Source organism: Mustela nigripes, chromosome 5, assembly GCF_022355385.1.
Source record: "Mustela nigripes isolate SB6536 chromosome 5, MUSNIG.SB6536, whole genome shotgun sequence".
In the NCBI taxonomy this organism is placed as follows: domain Eukaryota; kingdom Metazoa; phylum Chordata; class Mammalia; order Carnivora; family Mustelidae; genus Mustela; species Mustela nigripes.
Window position 1 is genome coordinate 134,279,489 of NC_081561.1, and position 24,145 is coordinate 134,303,633.

Genomic DNA, 24,145 nt, shown 5'->3' on the forward strand with positions numbered 1-24,145 from the left:
TTTGAAAAAAAAAAAAAAAAGATTTATCCGTGAAGGGACCCCTATTGATCCGAGTTCATATCCTACTTCTTCCTATCTTTGAAAGTGTAAAAAGCACTATCATCCCTCGCGGCCCAGCATGGACTCCTCTGGAACACCTGGCCACTTTTGTTCCCCTTTAATCCCTCAGTCCTAGTATTGGGTGGCTAACTTGGCATAAAAGTAAAGAAACGAGTTTCTATTGTGTTCATTTGCACCAATCATGACAATGGATATGTGCCAAGAGCTGTGTAACTGTGAAATTCAATTTTCCGTACTGGAAAGAAGGTGTGTCCAGATGGATGGGAAGTAGCTTGATCTGAACCTTTCCAGACAGCCTGGCTTTCATGGATAGTATATGCAGTTTATTTTCCATACTAAGTCATTGCCTCATTGGACCTTGGAGAGCTTAAGAATAATCATATAATTCTCAATGTAGTGCCCATTTCTTTTTTTTTTTTTTAAGATTTTATTTATTTATTTGACAGACAGAGATCACAAGTAGTCAGAGAGGCAGGCAGAGAGAGAGGAGGAAGCAGGCTCCCCGCCGAGCAGAGAGCCCGACTCAGGACTCGATCCCAGGACCCTGGGATTATGACCTGAGCTGAAGGCAGAGGCTTTAACCCATTGAGCCACCCAGGCACCCCTAGTACCCATTTCTGAAAGTGAGATCAACCTCATAGTTATGGTTATGATGGATGCCATCATGAGGGGGGGAGAAAACCTTGCTGGGTATGCTTCTACTTTCAACTGCCTAGGACTTTCTTAACACCAGTCCCAAGTGTGGGCAAGTGTCTTCTGCTGTAAACACACCTACATGTCTGGCTGGTCCTTGGATTTTTGCCATCGTCAAGTTAGATCAGGCTTTTTAGGGCAAGTGCATTTTAACTACTATAACCAATCCATATTTAATAGGCCATAAAGTTGTTATAGGGCAAGCAGAAAGAATATTGCAAAAGCTTTAAAAATTTGCGGCAAGTTTATACCATGTGGTAGTGGTTATGCTGATAAATTACTCATTTCCTACGCATTTCTTACCATTCCTGCTTACTGACCCAATTTAGTTCTTTTATTTTATATTTATAATTGTCATATTTGCATTATAAATTGGCACTAATATTGGCCATGAATACAAACTATCTAGAGAAAGTCAGGATGTGGAACAATACAGACCCGATATACAGATTCTTTAGATTCTAGAAACATCTCTACCAGCTGCTTGACAATCTCTGTTATAGAGCCAAACCAAATTCATGTTCCTTTTGAAAAATGATCATTCATCTAGATTCTTCTTATTGTGTGTTTTGTTATAAACTCCCAAATGTAAGTTGCACTCTTATATTTTTCTAAGAAAACCCATAAACTTGGACCCTGGTGGTAAGATAACCAGCTAAGACAAAGCCATTGTCTTCATTCATCACACCCTTCATTGCAAGGTATATTCTTCCATAAACGTGGGATCTCATTAGGGGAAAACAACCTTGGTCCTGCCTCGCAAATGAAGACCAGAACTTTGTGTGTTTTGCCAAAATGGCTCCTGTGAGTTTCAATTTCACGCAGGGCTTCCAGATTTAACTGCTACATACATGAAATGACCTTTTGACTTTGCCCTTAGTCTCTTCTTATGCCCACTTCTAAATGCTAACGGCCTTATCTCTTTAAGAATATGTCATTTTTCTCATAACTGAGTTTCTACATTATTTAATTGTATAGTCACACTGCTACGTTGACTAACTTCGTGTGGGGACTGTTGTAGGTCATCAGGTGTCCTCTGTAATAGTATAAATTCATATGCACCACAAGTGGGATGTCGACTTGCAAGTAGAGACTGAGAGTAGTATTGTGCTGAGAGGGAAAATTTGAAAGAAGGTATGGGTCTTAATAGTTTGGCTTGTGTTGCCCAGTATCAGAAAGTTATTGTCCCTACAACACTTTCTCTTTCCCGTCGTAGCCAAGTAAAACGTGAACTTGTCAGCGTCCAGTAAGTAGTGGAGGATTCAGGAGGGTGGCTTCCAATTCTGCGGAATGAGAGTGGAATACTTCTAATGTCCATCAGTGCTCAGGAGGTTCCATGGGAATCACGAAGGATGTGTTTTAAGCACAGAAAACTCCCTTTGCTTGTTAAAGCTACAGAGCCCTCGCGCCCTGATGGCTGAGCCTTTGATTGGGTGGATCTGGACCGACCCGCAGGCCGCCGTCTTTCCAGCTGATCCCGCTTTGAGGCCGCGGCTATGCGGCTTCTTGTTCACTCAGCACCCACACGGCGCTGGCATCTTGTGAAAATGCAGAGTGAAGTTCAGGAGGTCTGGGGCAGCACCTGAGACTTTGCATTTCTCTCGTGCTCCCAGGTGATGCTTGAGGAACTCTGACTTTGCAACTTGACCGGTTGTGGGTGCCTTTGCATTTCTTTGTGTCATGAACTCACTACCTTTTGGCTTTGGACTGTGTATACATTTGGGCTAGGTTTTCGGCTCCTCTAAGCCCGGTCTGATGTCATTTCAAACTACTTACCTTGTCCTTTTTGTCGTTGCTGTTCTTTTTTTTTTTTTTTTTTTTTTTTTTAATGACTACAGATGTGCACCTGTTGTGTCCTCAAGTGCCATCAGCTGTAACAGGAACTCCCGACCGCAAGACCTCCTCCAGGCGTGCCGGCGCCCAGGAACCCAAGGCCATGGAGCTATCCGACAGCGACCGACCGGTCAGCTTCGGCTCCACGTCGTCCTCCGCCTCTTCCCGGGACAGCCACGGTTCCTTCGGCAGCAGAATGACCTTAGTCTCCAACAGCCACTTGGGCTTGTTTCACCAAGATAAGGAAGCCGGGGCCATAAACCTGGAGCTGGTTCCAGCCCGGCCGTTTTCTAGCAGCGAGCTGCCACGGGACCTCCCCGCGGGGCCCCGGAGCACGGACGAGGGCACAGCAACTCCACCCCGGGCCCCGCGGAGGATGGAAGCCCACGGGGCAAGCAGGACAGGTGGCCCGTCGTCGGCCACGAGCCCCAAGCTCCTCTATGTGGATAGAGTTGTTCAGGAGATTCTAGAGACCGAAAGGACTTACGTGCAGGACTTGAAAAGCATCGTAGAGGTAAGGTTTTTTGTTGGGTTTGTGTAAAGCTTGTCGTGCAGGAGAAATAGGCTTGCAAAATAATGAACACAGCCAGGTGTCTGGGATGTTTTGTCTCCTAAACCACAGAAATGGGGTGAATGTTGAAACAGATCATCACGTAAGAGGAACCCAAGGACCATATTCATTGTGTTAAAAATCCTTTTCATATTTGCAACAATGCACTAATTTTGTGTTCGAAGCAAGAATGGGGTGCCCATGCGACCACCAGCCGGTATTAATAACTCCCCCCGCGCCCCCCCCCCCTCAGAGCCCCACGCTAGAGCGGGACTTGAAGCGACCTGACTGGCTGAGGTCAGGTGTATCCATCCAGACGAGTCCCTCCTGCTATCTTCATCTTAATCACAATTGTCTCCTGGTGTATGGGAGCTTTCCAGATAGGTACTGATGATACCTGTGCTGCACCTCTGGAGACTGTGACTTCGAGGTCCTGGGGTATGACCCCGGCAGAGGGATGGTAGAAGGTCCCCAAGGGATTCACATGAACTTTGGAGCCACTGTTCCATGCTTTTCTCTGTTGGCTGGTGTTTGGGGGATGGTGGGGAAAGTTAGGGAAAAAACCATGGGCTTTGTCTTGCCTCTGGCATTTACTTTCTGTTCATTTTGATAATATACAAGTTTGCGTATAGTATATGAATCAGGCTCGGCTGATGGGCCTGAACACGTACTCTGGAAATTGAGTTATGAATTGACTTTGAGTTATCGATAGGTTTTTAAGGATGAAGTAAAAATTACCAGCGCACCTCAGATGTTAACGCATTCTCAAGGAATGATGAAAAATATGAATATTTCAAAGGCAGATTTACATATTATAAAGCTGGACCCATGTTGCCGCCTGGGACTATACCAAGTTCTTTGAGTTGTTAGTGTCCACTTCCTGGGTCAGACTTTTAATCTAAAATGCTTCAGAGTAGAGTGGACTATTTGCTGATGAGCACATTCTGCACCAAATACATGCATTCTTAGAGCTTTAGAAAAAAGATTCTGAGGCATAATTGTGTGTTGAGTTCCATAAATGACAGAACCAGACCCTGTCTACTAAAAATAGTTAGTTATGACATAACTTCCCGGTAAAAATAGAAAAATCAATTGATGCTCAACCAAAACAATATGTGATTCCAAATGTAGAATACAGAAGGCCAATTTTCTTTTTAATTTCAACAATGATGTCATTTGTACTTGCGAAGAAATACCTGTGAAACTGCCAAAAATGTTGCAGCCTCTCACGAAATTCATGCCTGTCAAAGCTCTCTTTGGGCTCTTCTTTCTCTTTTCTTTCCTGGAAATCTCTCCACCTATCAAAGTTCACCATTCTGAGAGAGAAACAGTAAATTACTGAATTCATACTCTGTGAGCCCTGTTGTTTTCTGCGGCTGGGTGATCAACTTTGGTGAGAGGAAACGGGTAAGATCTGAACAAAAGGGGACCGATAAAGACAGGATATTTTTTGCTAAGAAAGTTTGAGTAGAAGTTCTATTCCAAGCTGCCCAGATGTTCTTGCTTTTTTTTTTTCCCCATGATCAGTGAATTAACTGTACTTCACACTGGGGGTTGGTGGACTTTTTCTAGAAAGAGTGCAAAAGTAAATGTTAGGGTTTCGGGGCCCGAAGGTCTCCCTTATAACTGCTCAGGTCTGCTGTTGGAGCTCTAAGGCAGCCACAGACACTACGTCAATGAATGGGTACGCATTTTCCAGTAAAATTTGAGGGCTAGGTTTGACCCAGGGGCCAGAGTTTGAGGCTATGAATTGTGTTTCATAACTCTAAAATGAGACTAATAAATAGCCACCTCATAGGACTCGTGTGAGAATTTAAAAATCCATGAAAAGCTCTTAGAACAGGATGTGGCCCACAGTAAGCAATTAGTGCCTGTTACTACCAGATGTTCATAGCCTCATCACCAGCCTCCTCCGAACGGGCCGGTTGAGAGGGGCCGCCCTTCAGCTATGCCGTGTTTTACCCGAAGTCTTTCACAGAAATAAGCAGGTTAGTCAGCGCACTACAGCAAGCGATTTCATTAGGAAACAAATTTAACCCGGGGATCCCAGCATTACTGTTTTGAGTGTAGCTGGATTATTTCCAATGAATCCACTGAAAATCCGAGGTGACACATCATTAGGGAGAGGAAAGGTGAAGGTGTTAGAAGGAAGAGTACTCAGGGGACTCAGGGGACACAAGTCCCAAACGTCCTGCCAGCACCCATGTAGGTCGAAGTAAATGCCGCTGGGTTCCAGAATTCACCAGAATGCTTTGACTTTTTTACCATCTCCACCTCGAAAATGCCAGACTCTTCAGATGAGGGATTAGTTGTCACAGGATTTTCCACACATACTTTTAGTATGGGGCCACCCCTGTTCCCCCAGAGCACAGTTTTCACAGAACACTTAGACTCCTTTTATCTAGTTCTTCCCTTGATGAAGAACAACCAATTATTTTTCCACATGCAACAACTCTACCTGATGAAGACTGTGAAAATCAGTATTCTTTTAAAATACAAAGTCTCCATGCCATTCAAATGTATTTTCCTCCATCCGTTTCTTATTTTTAGAGTTCTGTAGTTGACTTCTCTCCGATCCTCAGTTTTTTCAAATGCAGAATTTTAACATGGGAAGAGAGCTGCTCGGTAGCAAACCTGCTAATACAGGTTCTCACCACACCTAAGGGGTGGAACTTGTTAGTCGGCTCCTTGTCAGCAAGAATTATTTCTGAGGGGAAAAAAAAAAAAATCTAGGCATTTATGGAGATACTGGTAAGTCCCGTTTCATCCAAGCAGGAGCACATTTCTGATTTTCTGCTCACTGCCTAACTGAATCCCATCTAACCAACGGCCTTGACTGCCATCTTCAACTTAATCGATTTCCCCTGTAAGTAACGCATTTTATCCTTGTATCATGTTCATACATCATCTCCACAGGTCAGGTTTAGAATTGTGTGTAGGGTTTATAAATGGAAACACTTTTGTGAAAGATCACTGATATATACATAGAATTTAAGAGACATTTACACAGGAGTGTCTAGCTGGCTCGGTCCATAGAGCATGCAACTCTTGATCTCGGGGTTGTGAGTTCGAGCCCCACAATGGGTGTAGAAATTGCTTAAAAATAAAATCTTTAAAAAGTTTAAAAATAAAAATAAAAAATAAAATCTTTTATTAAAAAAGAGAGAGAGAGAGAGGTATTAATACCATGTGCTTTGACCTGTTCAACATGGTCCCAAAATAACTGCTTTTGGAGAAGAGCTCCTTCCAACCTTATTTAGACAAAAGAATCCCCAGATGTTGGTTACACCTACAAAGGTTATCTGCTTTTTATCCCATATGTAGAGAGATTGTATTAATCCCAAATATATAGGTCTTTTTCCTTTCCTATTTCCTGAACATTAAAAAAATATTATTCTTATATTTATTTAAGAAATATTTATTTCTCTTCCCCAGAGCCTTTGTTATGAACCCTCTGCTCCTCCCTCCCTGCTATGGCTACTCCATCCTCTGCTTCTTGGCCCGAACTGCTAGTCATCTAATTTTGTAGTCTTGACATTTGAGAGAGAGAGAGGAAGAGGGAAAGAGAGGTGAGATCTTGACTATCCCACCCCTTCTCAAAGGAACTATGGACCTGTTATTTCCATTTCTATGTGTGGCTCCTAATAGCATTCACAGATAAAATGAGGTAATAAATAAGAAAGCAAGTTTTAAAAGTTAAAAGTAAAATAGCCAATGAGACAGTTTGTGAAGAGACAGAAATCCGTGGTTGCAAAGTAGAAAATAAGATCTCTTTCATGTTTAATGGAACCTTACAATGACTGAGTGGGGACTCTCATGGGTAGAGGGGGTTTCTTGAATCTTCCTAAATGATCTATAAAAAGAGCCTTTGAAAGCCTCATAAGATTTGGCCCCAGATATCCTTTATGGCCTGTTTTAGCCTTTTAGGAAAGTTTTTAAATAGTCCATAATGCTATATAATGCTGTACAATTAGAAGTTAATTCCCTACTGCAAAATAGCATCTTTGAACTGTAAGAAATGCTCCATTAAATCATCTCTTGGAACACTGAGGACATACGTATTTAGTAGAAAAAAGTGGATAAAACACTCAGCGTATCATGAGTTTGTTTTTTCCTATCATCGTCTAGAGAGCTAAAATTCTTTTCAAGCACCTTCGTCCACACACTGTATTAAAAAGCTGAGAAGTGAGTATCCCAGCCCTCATGTTTAAAACTTCTAAAGAGCCAAAACCTTAGGCATAGCATTGTCGAGAGCATTCAGCATTGTCCAGAAGCCGTAGCTGAACAAGGATTAGAATGTTGATCTCCGACCCCCCAGCTCTTGTGTTTACCAGTCTACAGGGACTCTTTGTTTAGTGTGTGATAGTGTACACAGTGTCAGGGCAGGTGGAAGAAAAGAAGGATGCTTTTCACACACTTGGTGATGTGGAACGCACTGAAAGCTGTTCTGCCCCATTGCCGTGGCTTCGAGAAGAGGTCGCTCTTGGTACTGGAAGCACCACGTCTCAGTTAGAAGAATAACCTTTTTACACTTGGGAAGCAAGCCTTCTCTCAAATCTGCAGGGGGGAGGAAAGAAACCTCGTGACCAGGCCTGAGTAGTCTGGAGGGCCTGTCCACCATTTTCTCTGTCTAGAGACTTAGCTAGAGACTGAGACTCAGATAGAATGGAATCTGAGTAGGCTTTTGTCCAGGGCCACCCCGCCCTCTAGGACACTGCTGTGGATTTGGATGTGGTTTTCTGAGAAGTCTGGCTTTCTTTGGACCCCTTGGAGAAACAAGACTGTTTGGTGTGGAAAGGGAGCAGTTCATGTCTCTGCCACTCTCTTCCTTTAGCCGTGAAAATAGGATTCTCTATGGGAACTCCCTGGACCAGCCATAACTAACTGCTTAGGACCCTGGAGAAGAGAAGAAAGGTCTTGAACCAAGGGAGAAGGCTGTTGAGAAGAGGTGAACTGTCGTGGCTTTTACTACCTTCTTATTCGCAGATGTCCTCATTCAATACTTTCCCTCCAGTTTAAATAACGATTATTTACTGACACTTTTTATGAGGTCATGCAGAGTTTTTTGAATACTGGGGGAAATATGTGTTCAATGCGGGAGTGTAGGACTTGGCAGGAATTGTTTTTAATGAAGGCTTGTTATGTGGGTGGATTTCATAAAGAACTTACACTGTGGGATTTGGCACAATTTAATGTACTTTTTCTTTTACGTGGCATTTGAGTACTTTTATTTGAATGTCTCTATTTGTTTTTTCCCTCTAAGGGCTTTTATCATAATGGGTGAATGAAATCTTTCTTAAAACCATTTAAGATCTATGATAATTTAGAAGCAAACCTGTTAAATAGTTTTCTGCTTGTGTTGGAGCTATTCCTTAAATAGCACATCTAATCGCTGTACTTAATCCCCGCAATCTCACTCCGGCTATGCATGTCCAGACCTCTTTATTATTGTTGTTGTCATCGAGTTCCCTTCTTCCCTGTCCTACCTCATTCTCTTCTCCCTCCACCTCCATGACAAAAGAAGGTAGAAACATGGAGATTTCTTTCCACTTCTCTTTTTGTTTGTTTTTACTGAAGCATAACTGACATACAATATCCTGTTAGTTTCATGTGTACAATGTGGTGATTTGACATTTATAGACATTGCGAAGTGATCACAATAAGCCCATTTACCATCTGTCATCATACAAAGTTAATACAATATTCCTGACTGTAATTCTTGTGCTGTACATTACATCCTCATAACTTATTTATTTTAGAACTATAAGTTTGTACCTCTTAATCCCCTTCACCTATGTCATGCCCCACCCCCAACCCTCATTCCCTCTGGCAACCACCACTCTGTTCTCTGTACCTGTGTATCTTGGTTCCATTTGGTTTTGTCTGTTTTTTTTCTTAAAGTCTGCTTATAAAAGTCAAATCCTACAGTATTTGCCTTTCTCTGACTGACTTATTTCACTTAGCGTCATGTCCTCCAGGTCCACAAATGGCACAATCTCGTTCTTTTCTGTGGCTGAGTAGTATTCCGTTGTATGCATACACCCCGTCTTTATCTGCCCATTTATCCATAGCTGTTAGGTCGTTTCCATATCTTCATATTCATATCTATTATAGACAATCCTGCAATGAAAACGGTGCAGATAGCTTTTCAAATTAGTGTTTTCATTTTCTTTGGACAAATACCAAGAAGTAAAATTGGGGGATCATATGGTAGCTCGATTTTAAATTTTTTGAGGCAACTCCATACTGTTTTCTGCAGTGGCTGCACCAAGCTGCCCTCCCACTGTGTGTGGGGTTCCCTTTTATCCACGTCTTTGCCAAGACTTGTTGTTTCTTGTCTTTTGATAATGGGAGATAATATCTCCTTGTGGTTTTGATTTACGTGTCCCTGATGATGAGTGATGCTGAGCATCTTTTCATGTGCCTATTGGCTGACTGGGTGTCTTTTTTGAAAAGTATCTATTCAGATCATCTGCCCATGTTTAATCAGATTGTTTGGTTTTGTGTTACCGAGTTATATGTGTTCTTTATATAGCTTAGATATTAACCTCTTATTGGATATATGATGTGTAAATATTTTTCCCATTCAGTACATTGCCTTTTTCATGTTATTAGTGGTTTTCTTTGCTTTGCAGACACTTTTTAGTTTGATGTAGTCCCATTTGTTAATTTTTGCTTGTGTCACCCTTATCTGAGGAGACAGATGCAAAAAAAAAAAAAAAAAAAAAAATCACTAAGACTGATGTTGAGGAGCTTACCACTTACATTTTCTTCTAGCAGTTTTGTGGTTTCAGGTCTTACATTCAAATCTTTAATTCACTTTGAATTAGATTTTGTCTATGGTATAGGAAAGTAGTCCATTTTCATTCTTTTGCATATGGTTGTCCAGTGTTTCTGACATTGTTTATTGGAGAGACTATCTTTTCCCCATTATATATTCTTCTTTCTTCTTTTGTAAATTAATGAACAATATATATACATGGGTTTATTTCTGGGCTTTCCATTCTGTTTCATGGATCTATGTGATTGCTTTGATGTCAGTACTCTATTTTTGATTAGTATAGCTTTTGTATTATTTTGTATTTTGTATTATAGTTTGAAATAAGGCACTATGATACCTCTGGCTTTTACTTATTATTATTTTTTTTTCCTTTTTCAAGACTGCTTTGGTTATTTAGGTCCTTTGTGGTTCCATACAAATTTTAGAATTATTTGTTCTAGTCCTATGAAAAATGCCATTGGAATTTTGATAGGGATTGCAGTGAATCTATAGATCGTGTTGGATAGTACAGACATTTTAACAATATTAATTCTTGCAACCCAGGAGCACAGACTATTTTTCCATTTATTTATGTCTTCTTCAGTTTCAACACAGTGGTTCTGAGTGTTCATCTTTTCTACCCATTATAATGTAACGTGGGAGGGAGGGCAGAGATCTGGGTTTTCATTTTTTTTCCAGTCCTGATGATGTGGCCCATGTTGAATGTTGCATTTATTTGCAATCCATCAGAAGGTATTAACAATGCAAATGTTCAAGGCCAAGGACAGCATTTAGTGACAGCAAAGAGAGTAGAAGTTGGCAGAGTTGATACATAAAAGTAGCCTAGAAAAGTAGGTGTTGGCTCTTCACAAGAGTACGTGTGTGCATAATGACACTGCTGGTTTAAGATTCTCTCCAAATCATTATGGTTAGATCTTCAGTGAAAACTTAGGAACATTATTTAAGATACCTATATTGTTCAGATTCTCCTGAGCACATGTAGACAGTGACGACATCGATGAGACAGCCTTGGACTTTGTGACCGTTTCTACTGTCTCACTGGTTCCCAACAGCTGTGAACACACTATGTACCAGACACTTCTAAATTTCCTAAATATGCACCTTGATAACAACAAAAATATTAAGAAATAAACATTAAAAGCAATTAATATTTGCGGGCTTACCATACATATATTAGGCACCGGCTTGAGCCCCATCCTCACTCACGGCCCACTCATATGGATATTATTATAAATTTCCTATTTTAGCACAAGAATATTGAGTGTACAAAAAGTTAAGTAAGCTGTCCAAGGCCACATAGTGGTAGAACTGGAACTGAAACTTGAGTCTCTTTCCAGAGCCCTTTCCTTTTACCAGTAGTCTACACTATTATTGTAAACCTTCTCTTAGAATCTAGCAAAAGGTTCAAAGTTTTTGTCCTCTACTCACTCTCTCTGGAGCAGAGTTTTGCAACAGGAGCACCACAGATATTTTGGATTGGATGATTCTTGGTGTGGGGGACAGTCATGAGCATTGTAGGGTGCTTCCCAGCAAACCTGGCCTCTACCCACCAAGGGTGTCTCCTTTTCTAGCAACTAAAAGTGTCTCGAGATGTTGCCAAACATCCTCTGAGGGACAGAATGCCCTCTGGCTGAGAACCTCTTCTCTACAGATTTGGAACATATCTTCCATGTCTGTAAGGATAGGCTAAGCCACAGTCACAAAGAGAAACTCCCCAATGTAGTGGCTTAATAGAACAGAAGTATATTTCTTTCTTCTGGAACGGTCATGCATGGGTGTGCAGCTTGGTGGGAGTGGCGTTCCTACATGCACTCATTCAAGGACCCCAGCTGACAAGGCTCTGTCATCTTCAGGATTGCTGTAGCCTACCCCATCTTGTTTAGCTAGAAGCACAAGGAGACAGGGAGACATGCATGGGAGAGGTTTCTAAGACGGGCACAGGACGGGCTCACCCCCCTGACCTCTTCCCCAAGTGAGACTCTTCTCGGCTGGCCATGATGAGCTACAGATGGAGTCTAGCTGTGCGCCCAAAGAAGGCGGGAAGATTTGGGGAACAACTGGAAATCTCAACAACACATTGTATAGAACGAAAACATTCTCGTTGTGAAACTACACTCTGTGGTTACCCCCCACACCCCGCGGACCATCACTAAAAATAAAAATGAACAAGGAAGAAAGCAAGAACGATGTTGGTGATGCTTACTGCTGAGATGATGACGACTCCCTCTGCCGAGTGATGTTACAGAACGTTTTCAATGACTCCTCCATTTCGGTCTTGGAACAGACTCAGACCAATGTGTCTTCTTTGCTCCTCTCTTCCTTCTCACGTATCTTCATCACCTGCTTTTCCTTTATCCTTTCTCCCATCATTCTACTCATTCCCATCCACATAATCAGCCCATGGGGCTCTGCGGAATTATTGAACACCGTAGGTAGGATTCCAGTTTAAAAACAGGGCTGCTGGCTCTAGCGATGGTTCCAAAGCAGGGTTGATGCTTATCCTGCTAGCAGAAGGCAGTCGAAGAGGATGACGGACTGAAGCCATTAACCGTAACAGAAGGATGCTTGGGGTCCATCTGCAAGTTTATGGCCAGACTGATAAAGTTTATACGAAAACTGAATGCCCTCCTTTTTATGGCCCTGTCCTTCTTTAAAACGCATTTCTTAGTCATCCTGAGAAGCCAAAATGAGAATTATGGGTATTTGACCAAAAAACAAGCCCTGAAAGACCAAACCGTGAGAATTGTTTTTTATACATCCTTAGCTTAGTACACCCCAAACCAACTGACCTTATTCTGGATGCTTTTCTGTAAGAAGTTGAAATCAATTTGCATCTTCCTGGAGGTGCCCTTAGAGAAAATAAATTTAGCATTGACAAACAGTGGTCTGTTTATATTGTTAACCTTCACCTGGGGTAAGGTTTTCAAATTACTCTTTAGCAATTGCGTAATGATCACCAATTGTTATTATAATTATGGGTGCAGCCATGGTCCTCCTTGTCTTCCTGAGAAATGCTGAACCTCAGATAATGGAAAGGTCACCCTTGAGTTCCTTGAGTCAGGTTTTGTAGTGTATTTTTACTGGGTTACCAGAGTTTATAATTTGAGAACAGATTATAGATGGGGATTGTTTTAATGCCTATATCAAATATCAAAGACCCGAGAGAGGGAAGAGCTATATACGTGTGAAAGTGCCTACAGGTGGTTCCGCTATAAGGTGACATGTGACATGTGTGTTCCTAAAAATCATGTGAGGGTGGGGAACAAGGTAGGAAAAATGAGTTTTGAGAACAACATTCAAAAACATCATCTGTGATACATTAAAAAAGATAGGACTCTGAGGGGAAGAGGGAGACTGTTTTAGACCTGTGAAATGGTTAAGAAATACGTACCTTGTATGTAGACATGACAGTTGACCTTGAAGTTGCTAGTGGAAGCCCCCTGGTTGCCACACCCACCCCCCTCTGTAAGAGAAGACAAGTATGAGAGGGAATGAGTGGGAAAGAGTGAGAAAAAAGAGCAGTAGAGGGGAAAAAAACAGAGACTACGGAAAATACAAGGTAGACTAAGAGCAAAGAGAAATAGAGAGAGAGGAAACCATCCAGAGGGTTGCCATTTAGGAGTTACTTTGAAGTGAGGTTACCTGACGTGGAGGGGCGTGGCACACGAAGCCAGCACAGGTGGACTGAGTTCACTTGGAGGCTGGTTTGGGTTGAGTGTGAGCGTTTCTGTATTCTTGTGTGGTGCCCCGGAACTGGGGGCATTTTTTGCATTCACCTAGTGTTTCTCTTGGATGAAATCCTGCATAAGCAAAGGCAAAGTTAGGAAATTTGAATTAAGTGCAAATTGTTCCTTTGCTGGATGCCTGGGTGCTTCAGTCCGTTAAGCATCTGCCCTCAGCTCATGATCCCAGGGTCCTGGGATGGAGTCCTACGTCAGGCTCTTTGCTCAGAAGGGGAGCCTGCTTCTCCCTCTGCCTGCTGCTCCCCCTGCTTCAACACTCTCTCTCTCCAACAAAGAAAATCTAAAATATATATATATATTTTCCTTTGTATTAATCACGTTGGGAACAAATTAATATTTTCAAAACAAACGTTATAGCAGAACTGACTGTACTTACTCTTTGAAGTACTATGACCTCACTCTGATTTACTAGGTCAAGTAAGTCTCCCCACCGACCTCCCCCGATCTTTGCTCAGAGTGTAAGATTGAAGAACAGTATTCCTGCTGTCAAAAACTATGGCCTTTCATTTGTCTTTAATGAGACTAATAAAGACTATGACAAATATCCTTAAGGACCTTTTCAGTTCCACCTTCTAAGAAAAAATGGTTTGGAAGAATTTCAAATTCACTTAGCAGTTGGACAGTGCATTCATGTTTCTGGAAACTAACCAGTGGACTTCTTGTTTACCCTAATCTCAAACCAACAAATATGATTACTTATAAACACAAGTAGTTGTAGGAACTTTTACTGAAAGGATGTGCCGATGTGGCCGAACGTTCTTACACAGACGATACATTTTCTTGGTCTATGAAACTCTTCGTACACCTTAAATCTAAGGGGTAAATGTTAGTGTGTTTCTGATGTTAAAATTGGAATGCGATTTTCTACCTACGCTGGCCCATTCAGTTAGACAACGTATTAAAGGAAAGTATAGCCTCATCATGCAGTTGGGGGTGGGGGGAAGAAAACAGAAATTATCCTTTACACAGACCTGAGTACATTCATTTTTTTCACATGATCAAGCACTTCTAGAAATACCAGCAATCAAAAAGGTCCTTCCCGTTCTATTAGGCTTTTCTTTTGAGGCAACATTTTGATTTTTAATAAAAAGGCATTTCAGAAACTTGAATTAACTCAAGTGATTGAGTAGCCATTATTACTGGTCTCCTGAAAGAACTGCTCGTATATTTCAAAGACCGCCCGTGGGCAAAATTCTATTGAAGATTTGCTAAAACAGGTCCTGTTCAGTTGGGTTAGAATCATGCTGCCTTTTGGATGTGTGCCATCTTGAATATTCAATTAGACTGAGTGGGTAGAAAATTACAGAATTCAGGAAATTATGCTCTAAACAAACCAACCTTCAGTTGGAAGAAGTTTCCCAGGGCCAGAAATATCTCCCAGAGATGTTTGCACCTTGTGAGACTCATCACATAGATGGATTTACCCAGATTATATGATAAGCATAAAGCCAAGTACAACCCTGCTCTTTAACACCTAGAAGAGGAAAAGGTAGCTCGGGCCGATGCACGACTTGTCAGCCCAGCACAGCGTAGTAGTTCACTGTTTTCCCATCATTCACGTCTTTGGTTTCTCCTTTGTCTACCAAGATTACTGTGCCGCTTAAGGGGTGTAGGGTTGCTCTGTATAGTAGCTTGCTTAGAATTTTTTTTTATCTCTTTTTTAAATTGTGGTAAGATATATATAAAATTTATCATTTATCAAAATTTATCAAAAGATATACCTAAAATTTACCGTTTCAAGTGGACAGTTCAGTGGCACTGGGTACCTTTACATGGCTGTGCAAGCATCCCTACGATCCTTGTCTAGAACTTCTCTGCCAACCCAGACTGTGTACCCATTGAACAGTAACTCCCCATCCCATCCTCCCTCAGCCTCCACAAACGCCATTCCATTTTCTACCTCTGAATTAGACTACTCTAGGTACCCCATGTAAGTGGAGTCATACAGCATCTGTCCCTTTGTGATTGCCTTATCTCATTTAGCTCATGTCTTCTTGGTCTATCCATACTATACAGTCTGCAGCAGAATTTTATTCCTAGTTAAGAATAAAGGACCTAAGGTTACGTAATATTCGGTGTCTGTCTAGACCACATTTTCTTTATCCATTCATCTGTTGATGGACACTTAGACTGTTTTTGGTTGTGTAGGATTTATATTAAGTGCAATCACAGCAAATCACAGAACCAGGAAATTGGTGCTCTAACTGACCACCGATTCTGCAAGAGGTGGGGTGTGTTGGGATGTTTTGCTCCCTTTCTTTTCCTCTCCTCCCAGCACTGTATCTGACCCTCCATGGACCCTCCCTAACTAGCTGCTGAAGGAATGAGTTCGTTCTACCCAGTCATTTTTATGGGTGAGGAAATAGAGATTTGGAGAACCAAGTGATTTCCCCAGGGAGATGCAAATCCTAGCTGTCACTACCTTTGATCTTAAGCACTTACTAAACTTCTGTAAGCCCACAGTTTCTGCATCTTGAAAAGAAAGAGATACTGGATACTTCTTAGGACGAGTGAGGATTAAATGAGGTAAAGCCCATAAAATGCCCAAGCGCCCCACAGCTGATAGCCACTCAAACCGAGACCCTGAGGCTAAGTATGGGCAGCGCCACAACCGTACCCAGGTCCTGTCTCCTGGCCATTTCAGTTAGAAAAAACTGGAAAACATAAGATTTAGCGAGTGTCCCCTTACAGACCAGCGAAGGAGAGTTCTCACACGTGCTTGTTAATGACATTTCCTAGAGACCTGTTGCTTTAGGATAGGAAATTCCCCAGTTTTCTATATCTTGGCCACTGATGGGCATAAAATCAACATGGGCACGTGTGAAGAAAGGAGCCAGCCTCTTCCGTGTCTAGCCACCACAGAGCTGAGGCACAAGTGGCAACAGTTAGAGCCCCCTCCTTAGCAACTTCTTGGGACAAGTCTAATGCAAGGGGTGAAACGGCCCATTTTCCCCCCGAGCAGGTGGCGGGGAGCTTTGGAAGGTCTCCTGCAGCCCCAAGAGCATGTCTGGGCTGGTCCCCTGATGCTAATCGTCCGGCTGGTACTCTGGGATCCTTTTTGGCCAACTCCTGTTCTGAAGTAAAATCAGGATTGAAGTTTGCGTCCTAATTTTTTTTAAAGTATAAGGTAAAGAAGACTACTGATTCAGTGTACAAATTTACTTATTATTCAAACTTAGCGAGACTCCTCAAAAGCCAGTTTTATTAAGAAGAGCCACTAGAAGAAAACTCCTACTTCAAAAATAGGAAAAAGTAAAGTGGAAAGAAGAGTCTTTATGAGGAACGCGCAATTAAGAGGTCATCGGCTAGATTTGTACCAAGGATAGGAAACCTCATAAACAGGTTCAAAGGGGCTATTATTTGAGCAATTAAAAGCTATCACTTCAGCAATCTGGTTAGGAAGAGCGGCTAAAATATCGGGGTTTTTCTAAAGCAGAGGCTGCCCTGAGGACCCCCTGGGGGGCAGTTACCTGTCTTGTCCCAAGCCACCCCGTGGGCTAGTGAGATCCACTTCTCTGGGGGCAACGTCTGTCTTTCTGAAGCTCTCCAGATTCTAAAAAGGAATTGATGCTGCGGTCTACAGTCCTAAAGGGAATTCTTTCTTTCCCATTGTTATAAAGCAAACAACCGACATTTAAAGACACCATAAATTACCGCCCCCACCCCCTGCAAAATACAACAAATGAGGGAAAGCTAAAATCTGTGAGACTTGAACCCACATCCTAACTCTGCCATTTTCCTGTGTCATCTTGGACGAGTTACTGGACTTACCTACGTCTCTACATTTTCACCTTAAAATGGAAATAATAGGATCATTATGAAAATATATAAGGCTTCCCCCGCCCCGCAAAGTGCTAAGCACAATGCTAGGCACACAGTAAGCCCTCAAATGAGAGTTGCTATTATAGGATTAGAAATATAAAATTGGCATTATTTGCAAAGGCCAGGAATTTCTGGTAGGTTTTAAAGTATCATCAGTGGTGTTTGTTAATGTATGTTATTATTTCTGAAAATTGTTTTAACTGTGCTGTTCAAGAAAGGATAGGTTCTGTCTCATCATAGTTTGGAGTTTACCTGGAGCACCTACATGTGGTTGGAATTCATCTCCAGTAGAAAGGGTCACAACAATGGAAGGAAATTATTTTCAGAATCTTGATTTGAGCTAGGTCAAGCCGAGATTGATTTAAGGGACAGAGGGTTGGCCTGGGCCCTGGTCCCAGAGCTGTGTGCCTATGGGCCACCCATCACTCTGACCTCAGCTTCATCCTCTATAAATGAGTTGAATTCAAAAAGCTGAAATCTGAAGATGACTGGAGATCTCATCTCCTCCGGCCTTAGCCCTCAAGAATGTAACCAGGAAAGAAGCAAGTCCTTTGAGCAGCCCAAATAGATTATTTCAAACACCAAACAGTAACTCCTATGTCTTTACCCCAGGAGAAGCCCCCAGCTCTCACTAAGAGCCTGCTTACCCTACATGTTTAAAATAAGCTTAATTATTTGGTTTCCTCACCCACAGCAAGGGGCGAGGTGGGGGGGGGATGCTGACAGCACGAAGGAGCCAGAGGAAGGAACTCCTTAGTAGATCAACTAATGTAAGGCCATCTAGAACTCACCTTGGTCCCCCTGGTGAATTTCACTTGGGAATTAGGGCTTAGAGCATAATCGAAGTCCTTACCAATGTTCCAGAAAAGCAAGAGGAAACTTCCCTTGTGTTTGGGAGAGCATCTAAAATCTACCATCGGCTGCCTGGCCTTCATAAACAAAGTGATTTTCTAATTACAATAATTGACTTTTTCAGCCTCTTCTGCTCTAGTAAAAATATACATTGCATCAAATATACCATTTTAACCATTTCTAAGTGTACAGTTCCATGGAACTAAGCACATTCACAATGTTGGCAGCCATCACCACCACTCCTTTCTAGAACTCTCCTAGCATTCCAAACAGAATTCCGTACCCATTAAATGATGACTTCCAGTGTTCCACTTCCCCCAGTCGTTGGCAACCTCCGGTCTGTTTCTGACTATGAATTTGCCCAAATCCAACAATTTGTGTCCTTCTGTGTCTCACTTATTTCACTCAGCCTAATGCTACTGAGGTTCGCCATGCTGTAGCGGGAATCCGAATTTCATTAACTACAATGAACTTTTCACACCTAGAAAAGATTCTCCTACAACAACCGATCCATTAACAAAAGTGAGATGACGCTTCCTGAAAAGTGAGAATCAGCCTTGCTCTGCAAGGGGAAGTATTAAGCAAATAATAAAGGTGTGATGAGAAGTGGTAAGCCTCTGTCCCCCCCCCAAGGGAAATGGAACGCTTGCTCTAAATGTTAAGATTCTTTCATTTTGTTAAACTAATAGGAAAGAAGCCATAATGAATCACTGACACCCTTCTACCCTAACGCAGGCCCCGGAAGGAGAGAGGCTGCAGCCTACATCTGTGGTTGCAAATGGCAAATGGCAAAATCAAAATCCTATTGAGGCAAAATTACTGCTCAATTTTCTCTGCAAGCTGCCTAAAGGACATTATGGTGTGTGTGGGGTGTGTGTGTGTGTGTGTGTGTCTGTCTTGGGAGGAGGCAGAACAAACCATTCCTTGAAACCGCACTTTAAAATATTTTCTTCTGAAATAAACCTTTTTTTTCTCTTTGGCTTAAAGAGAAATGTCACAAGAGTTCCTTCAGTTTCCTAATGGGGCTTCAGGTTATGCTGTTAACCTTTCAGAAGCTTCAAGTGGGAGATGAGCCTGGAGGGGCCTCGGCAGAGAGGGCCAGCGCTGCAGCCTGCAAACACAGATCTGCTGAAAAGACACAGCTTTCCTCCAGTTTTCCAGAAAGCCGGGGATAAATCATGCAACCCAGGGGTCCCTTTGCGACCTCTGAAGTGGCGTTCCAAATGCAAATGTAGGTAGAGCAAAGGGTGTGAGTTAATCTACTTTGGATTAGGGGAGCGTTTTCTTTTCTTGTGCTAAGTGGGTGGGAAGCCAGTTGAAAATGAAATGCATCTTCAAGAGGTTGGTGGTAAAAATCTCAGTCTGGGGGACAACAAAGGGAGTGGAGGGAGCTGGAGAGGAATGCGGGCTTGGGTTACAATTCAATACAACTTCAGCCTTAGGGAGTTTAAGAGCATCCTTGGCTCCTTAACCCTTTCCTTCCTGGCTGGGCTTTTGGAAGTTAACAGACAGACTCCCGAGGCAGGAACTGACTGCCCTCGTTCTGCAGACCGTTCGAGCTGGGAAAGCTAAGGGTAACACCTGCAGATTGTGGGCGTCAGTTTTGAGGGTGAGCTGGAGCTACAAAGGCATTCCTGCAGAGCTGTGTGTGTTGCTGACTCTGGCCTCCCTTCTCATGGAATTATAAATGCAAACGCTCCCAGTTGCACCTGACCCTCAAGGGGTGGGAAGGATCCAGAAGGATTCCTGCGAAGAATCTTAGCCTGGATGTGCCAGTAGGAGAGGCCGTCTTGGCAGTAAAAACAGAATGTGTAAAGACAGGGGACATTCTCCAGAAGTACCAGGAGTGAGTACCTATGGGTTGGGGGTCAGAGCAGGACGGGAACCAGAAAGTTGTAAAGTTGAGTCTGGAAAGGTAGACAGGGGTGCAGGCCTTGGAGGACGTCCCTCCGTGCTGAACATTAATGCAGTGTTTGCAGGAAACAGAACATCAAATTTGGCTTCATTCCAGAAAGTTGGAGGAATCAAAGCCCCACAGAGAGATGAGTGAGGATGCGCACATAGTGGGCATGGTGGGAGCAAACCAAGGCCAAAGCAGGGATTGGTGGGGGTGGGGGCGCTTCAAGTCAGGTAGGAAAGGCAGGATTTATTGTCTGGGTGGACAGAGCAAGTGAGAGGGCCAGGGTCTGGGAAACTTCTGGGTGTCCTGGAGACGTTGTAGGCATGTGTCTCCTCTAACTATCTTCAGACCCTGTCCCCAAAGCGATGGTCAATAGTAAGGACATCGCCCTTCCTATGGCAGATGAAAGGGGGTAGAAACTTTTATTATAATTCCATTATAATGTATATATTTATTATAAATGTATTATATATAATATATATAACATATAATTATTATAACTCTATCGGTACAGATAGAGTTAATTTGCTTTTGAACCAAAAGGGGTTCCAATCTGGCTCCTTCCCTGCGCTCCTGAGGAGGAAGCGGGCACACTGTGCTGGGCTTTAGAGCTGGCAGAGCTCTTTGGATGGGTCTGGGCATTTAGCTCACAGAATGAAGACAAGGTACAGATGTCGCGTTATCCCTACTCAGAGGTTGAGGCAGTGGGGTCTCAGCAAAGCCAATAAACCATCGGAGGGGCTGCTCCTGGCCCCCTGCTGCCCGCCCTTGTTGTCCAGGCACTTTCCACCATGCTTAGCATCTGGACACCCCTACCCCCCCCCCCCAGCAGAGGTCTTCTTGAGGAATCAGCTGCCCCTTTTGCTAATGTCATGCTCTGTCCTCCTCTAAATCTTCTGTCTTGGGAGAGCAGCTTTGCAGCTGATGGAAACTGCATCTATTACAAGAGAAAGCACGTGGTCCACTTCTGTTCAGATTGCAAAGGGCCGCTGTAGAAATTCATTCCACACCACGTCTTGACAGTTCACTTAAGGAAATTTCATCCTAGGAGGTCAGTCTCCCTCCCAACTTCTTACTTCTAAGTACCAAGATGGCCGTGGACATGGTGCCTGAGATTTGGGACAGGAGAAAAATTCGTCTTCCCCAAATCCCATAGTTGCCCCTGTGGGCAGCAATAGAGATGGGGCCCCTAGGAGGACAGAAGGAGACCACTGGATTTACCCCATTCCGGGGGCCCAGCACTCTGAGCACATCGGTTTTCTGGGGAGCGCCCATCATGCTGGCCACCTGCACCCCCATTCTACCCTCTGTTCTGCTGCAAATCTCCAAGCACAGGCTCTTTCCGTGTCCATACAGAGCTTCTGGTTAAGATTCTACCATGATGAGATCAACTACAGTGTCGCCAGAAAACCAATGAGATGTGTCCTTAGGGCTCCTCACTGTTTTTGGTACAATGAATGGAACAGTTTAGCCTATGCATTTCCATATTTAGCCCTTGGATTACCTAATGCCACCAAAGCCTAATCACATTCGTCCGCGTTGAAGAACTGCCTATAGAGAGATCAGTCCCTGTTCAGCTCTTTATTTTAACATACACAGGCTCCATGCGTTGCCGTTCCCGATAGAATAGATTGACCTTGAGGGTCATTATCAAACTGTGTGACTCAGTCGATGGGAAGTTGAGCTAATGTCTTCCAGCTTTTTGAGCTCACGACTCAATACTGCTCAGGTACCTCCAGCCTTTTGGCCTGGTGGAAACCCGGCTTCAGGGTTAGAGTGCCAAGTAAATTTGCACCAATGGGATTGGGCTTTGGTCTTGTTTCCTCTCCCTCGAGTGCACCCTCCTTCAGCACGTACTGTGTACAGATCCACTACTATGAACATTACCTATATTATAGTTCTCATTCCAGTAGAAGAGGATAGAAAAGGGGGCACCTGGGTGGCTCAGTGGGTTAAGCATCTGCCTTCGGCTCAGGTCATGATCTCAGGGTCCCAGGATGGAGCCCCATGTCGGGCTCTCTGCTCAGCGGGGAGCCTGCTTCCCTCTCTTACTCTACCTGCTTCTCTACCTACTTGTGATTTCTGTCTGTCAAATAAATAAATAAAATCTTAAAAAAAAAAAAAGAGGGTAGAAAGTGTTCCAACTCATCAATAAATCATATAGTTAATTACGTCCAATATGTGATCAGGTTACACGTGCAGTAACCAGTAATGTGTCCTTGGCAAAACTGGCTCTCTGTTTTCATGGACCATTATTCGATGTCCTTATTTCATAATTTCTGGTCCTCTAGAATTTTGAGTGAGGTGTGGGTGGTGATTTGATTTGTGAAGAGGAAATGTTTTTGCTGCCCGAAGCACCCATATTTTGATGTTGAGTGAAGGCTTTGCAGCCATCAGCGTGCTGAGGGGATGTGCAGATCTCGGGGAAGGAAGTCAGAACCCCATGATGATGATCCAGGCTGACTGTCACGCAGAGTAGCATGCCAGAAGTCCCCCTCCTTGAGATACGTCCCCAGGTGCAGCCCTAGAACACCTGCCACAATCACTGTGTGCACCTGTGAGGGAGCTTGCTTTCCTCCGTGTGTCCTGCACATGTCCTATGTACCCACATTCCACTCCCATCCGTTGGCCTCGTCCTGTGGCAAAGCCCACGCTGGCAGAGCTGCTAGTTCTCTCTTCATTTCTGATGGCTCTTCATGTTCTAGCGATTGCCAAAATCTATCGCTTTTAAATGCTCCGCAGTCCAGGCTCTCCATCATGTAGAGTTTAAGAGACTTAAAAAGTAGCGTGGTACTGGGAGATCTGGGAGCATCTGTTGGTGAGGTCTGCACATGACCGGTTTGGAAAGGCATGTGTTCCTCTGGGGAGAGCTACCCCGAGTCATGCCTCTAAAGAGGAATGCAGTGATGGGGGGGGGGGGGGGGGTGGGGGGGGAGGGGCAGGGGGGGGGGGGACGAGGAGACCTTGTGACCTGAATGGGACAGTATAGTGTGCGGCAACGGTGGAAGTCAGAGGCCAGTTGGTTGAAAGCTGGTGTGCTTGGCTGCCGGAGAATCATGCCCAGGGATACGTGTTGATGAACATGCAAAGGAGATAGGCTTGGCGTGTCAATGGACGGATAGTGATGCACATACGGTCTGGATCCTGGAGAGTGGTTGTCTTTGGAAGGCTCCTACTTCAAACCTAATAAAAATCACATTGAGTCCCCAGATGAAGTCAACAGCAAACATCTCTTGTGGTGTAAAGATACTGCATTAAGGACTAAAGCCTGGGGAGCAATAGTGCAGGGGTCCCTGCCAAGGCTCGCATCAGCTGGTCCCAGTTTGAACGGAACTCAGTCACTCATTCTCATTGTGACCTTGGGAAACAGTTGAAATTTTCCAAACTTCCAGTAAAATGGAACTAATAATGGGACCTACCCCCTAGGCTGTAGTGCAGATTAAATGAGATAATACATATAAGGCAGTGAGCTCAGTACCTAGCGATAAATATAAAGGTAATACAACTCGTAATAGTAATTAGCAGTGAAGAGGCGTTAAACTTCAGATGCTCTAATAATGTAAATTTATTTTACTGATCTTTTATTTTCTTTCCCATATACAAAATCCTTTGGGCTTTATTTAATTTTCCTTAATTACCATGTTTCAAATTATACCAGCAGTACCGTGATTATAATTGAGATGAATCAATTCTCATTTTCAGGTACTTAAAGCTTTGCCAAGACATCACATCTCTTTGCTATTTTCCTTCTTATGGATTATAGACACATCTAATTGTCTCTGTCTGCTTCCTTCCCTGGCTTGGGACCCAGAGAGTAAAACTTAGCAGTAAAAAATGATGCTGTATGAAATTAGCCCGGTGAGGAGGAAGACCCAAAAAGATAGAGTTGGAGAAAAGTAGGGTGATGGGGG

The 24,145-nt window shown here is 43.2% G+C and overlaps 1 protein-coding gene across 3 annotated transcripts in view; it reads left to right on the forward strand.

Annotated features, from left to right (window-relative positions):
- Nucleotides 1-24,145, forward strand: part of PLEKHG1 (pleckstrin homology and RhoGEF domain containing G1) — a 216,714-nt gene that overhangs the window by 126,251 nt on the left and 66,318 nt on the right. For all 3 annotated transcript variants that reach the window (XM_059401257.1, XM_059401258.1, XM_059401259.1), the window contains one exon: nt 2,592-3,100. In XM_059401257.1, coding sequence (XP_059257240.1) covers nt 2,690-3,100 — 411 coding nt within the window. In that variant the 5' untranslated portion in view covers nt 2,592-2,689. The remainder of the gene's footprint in view (nt 1-2,591; nt 3,101-24,145) is intronic.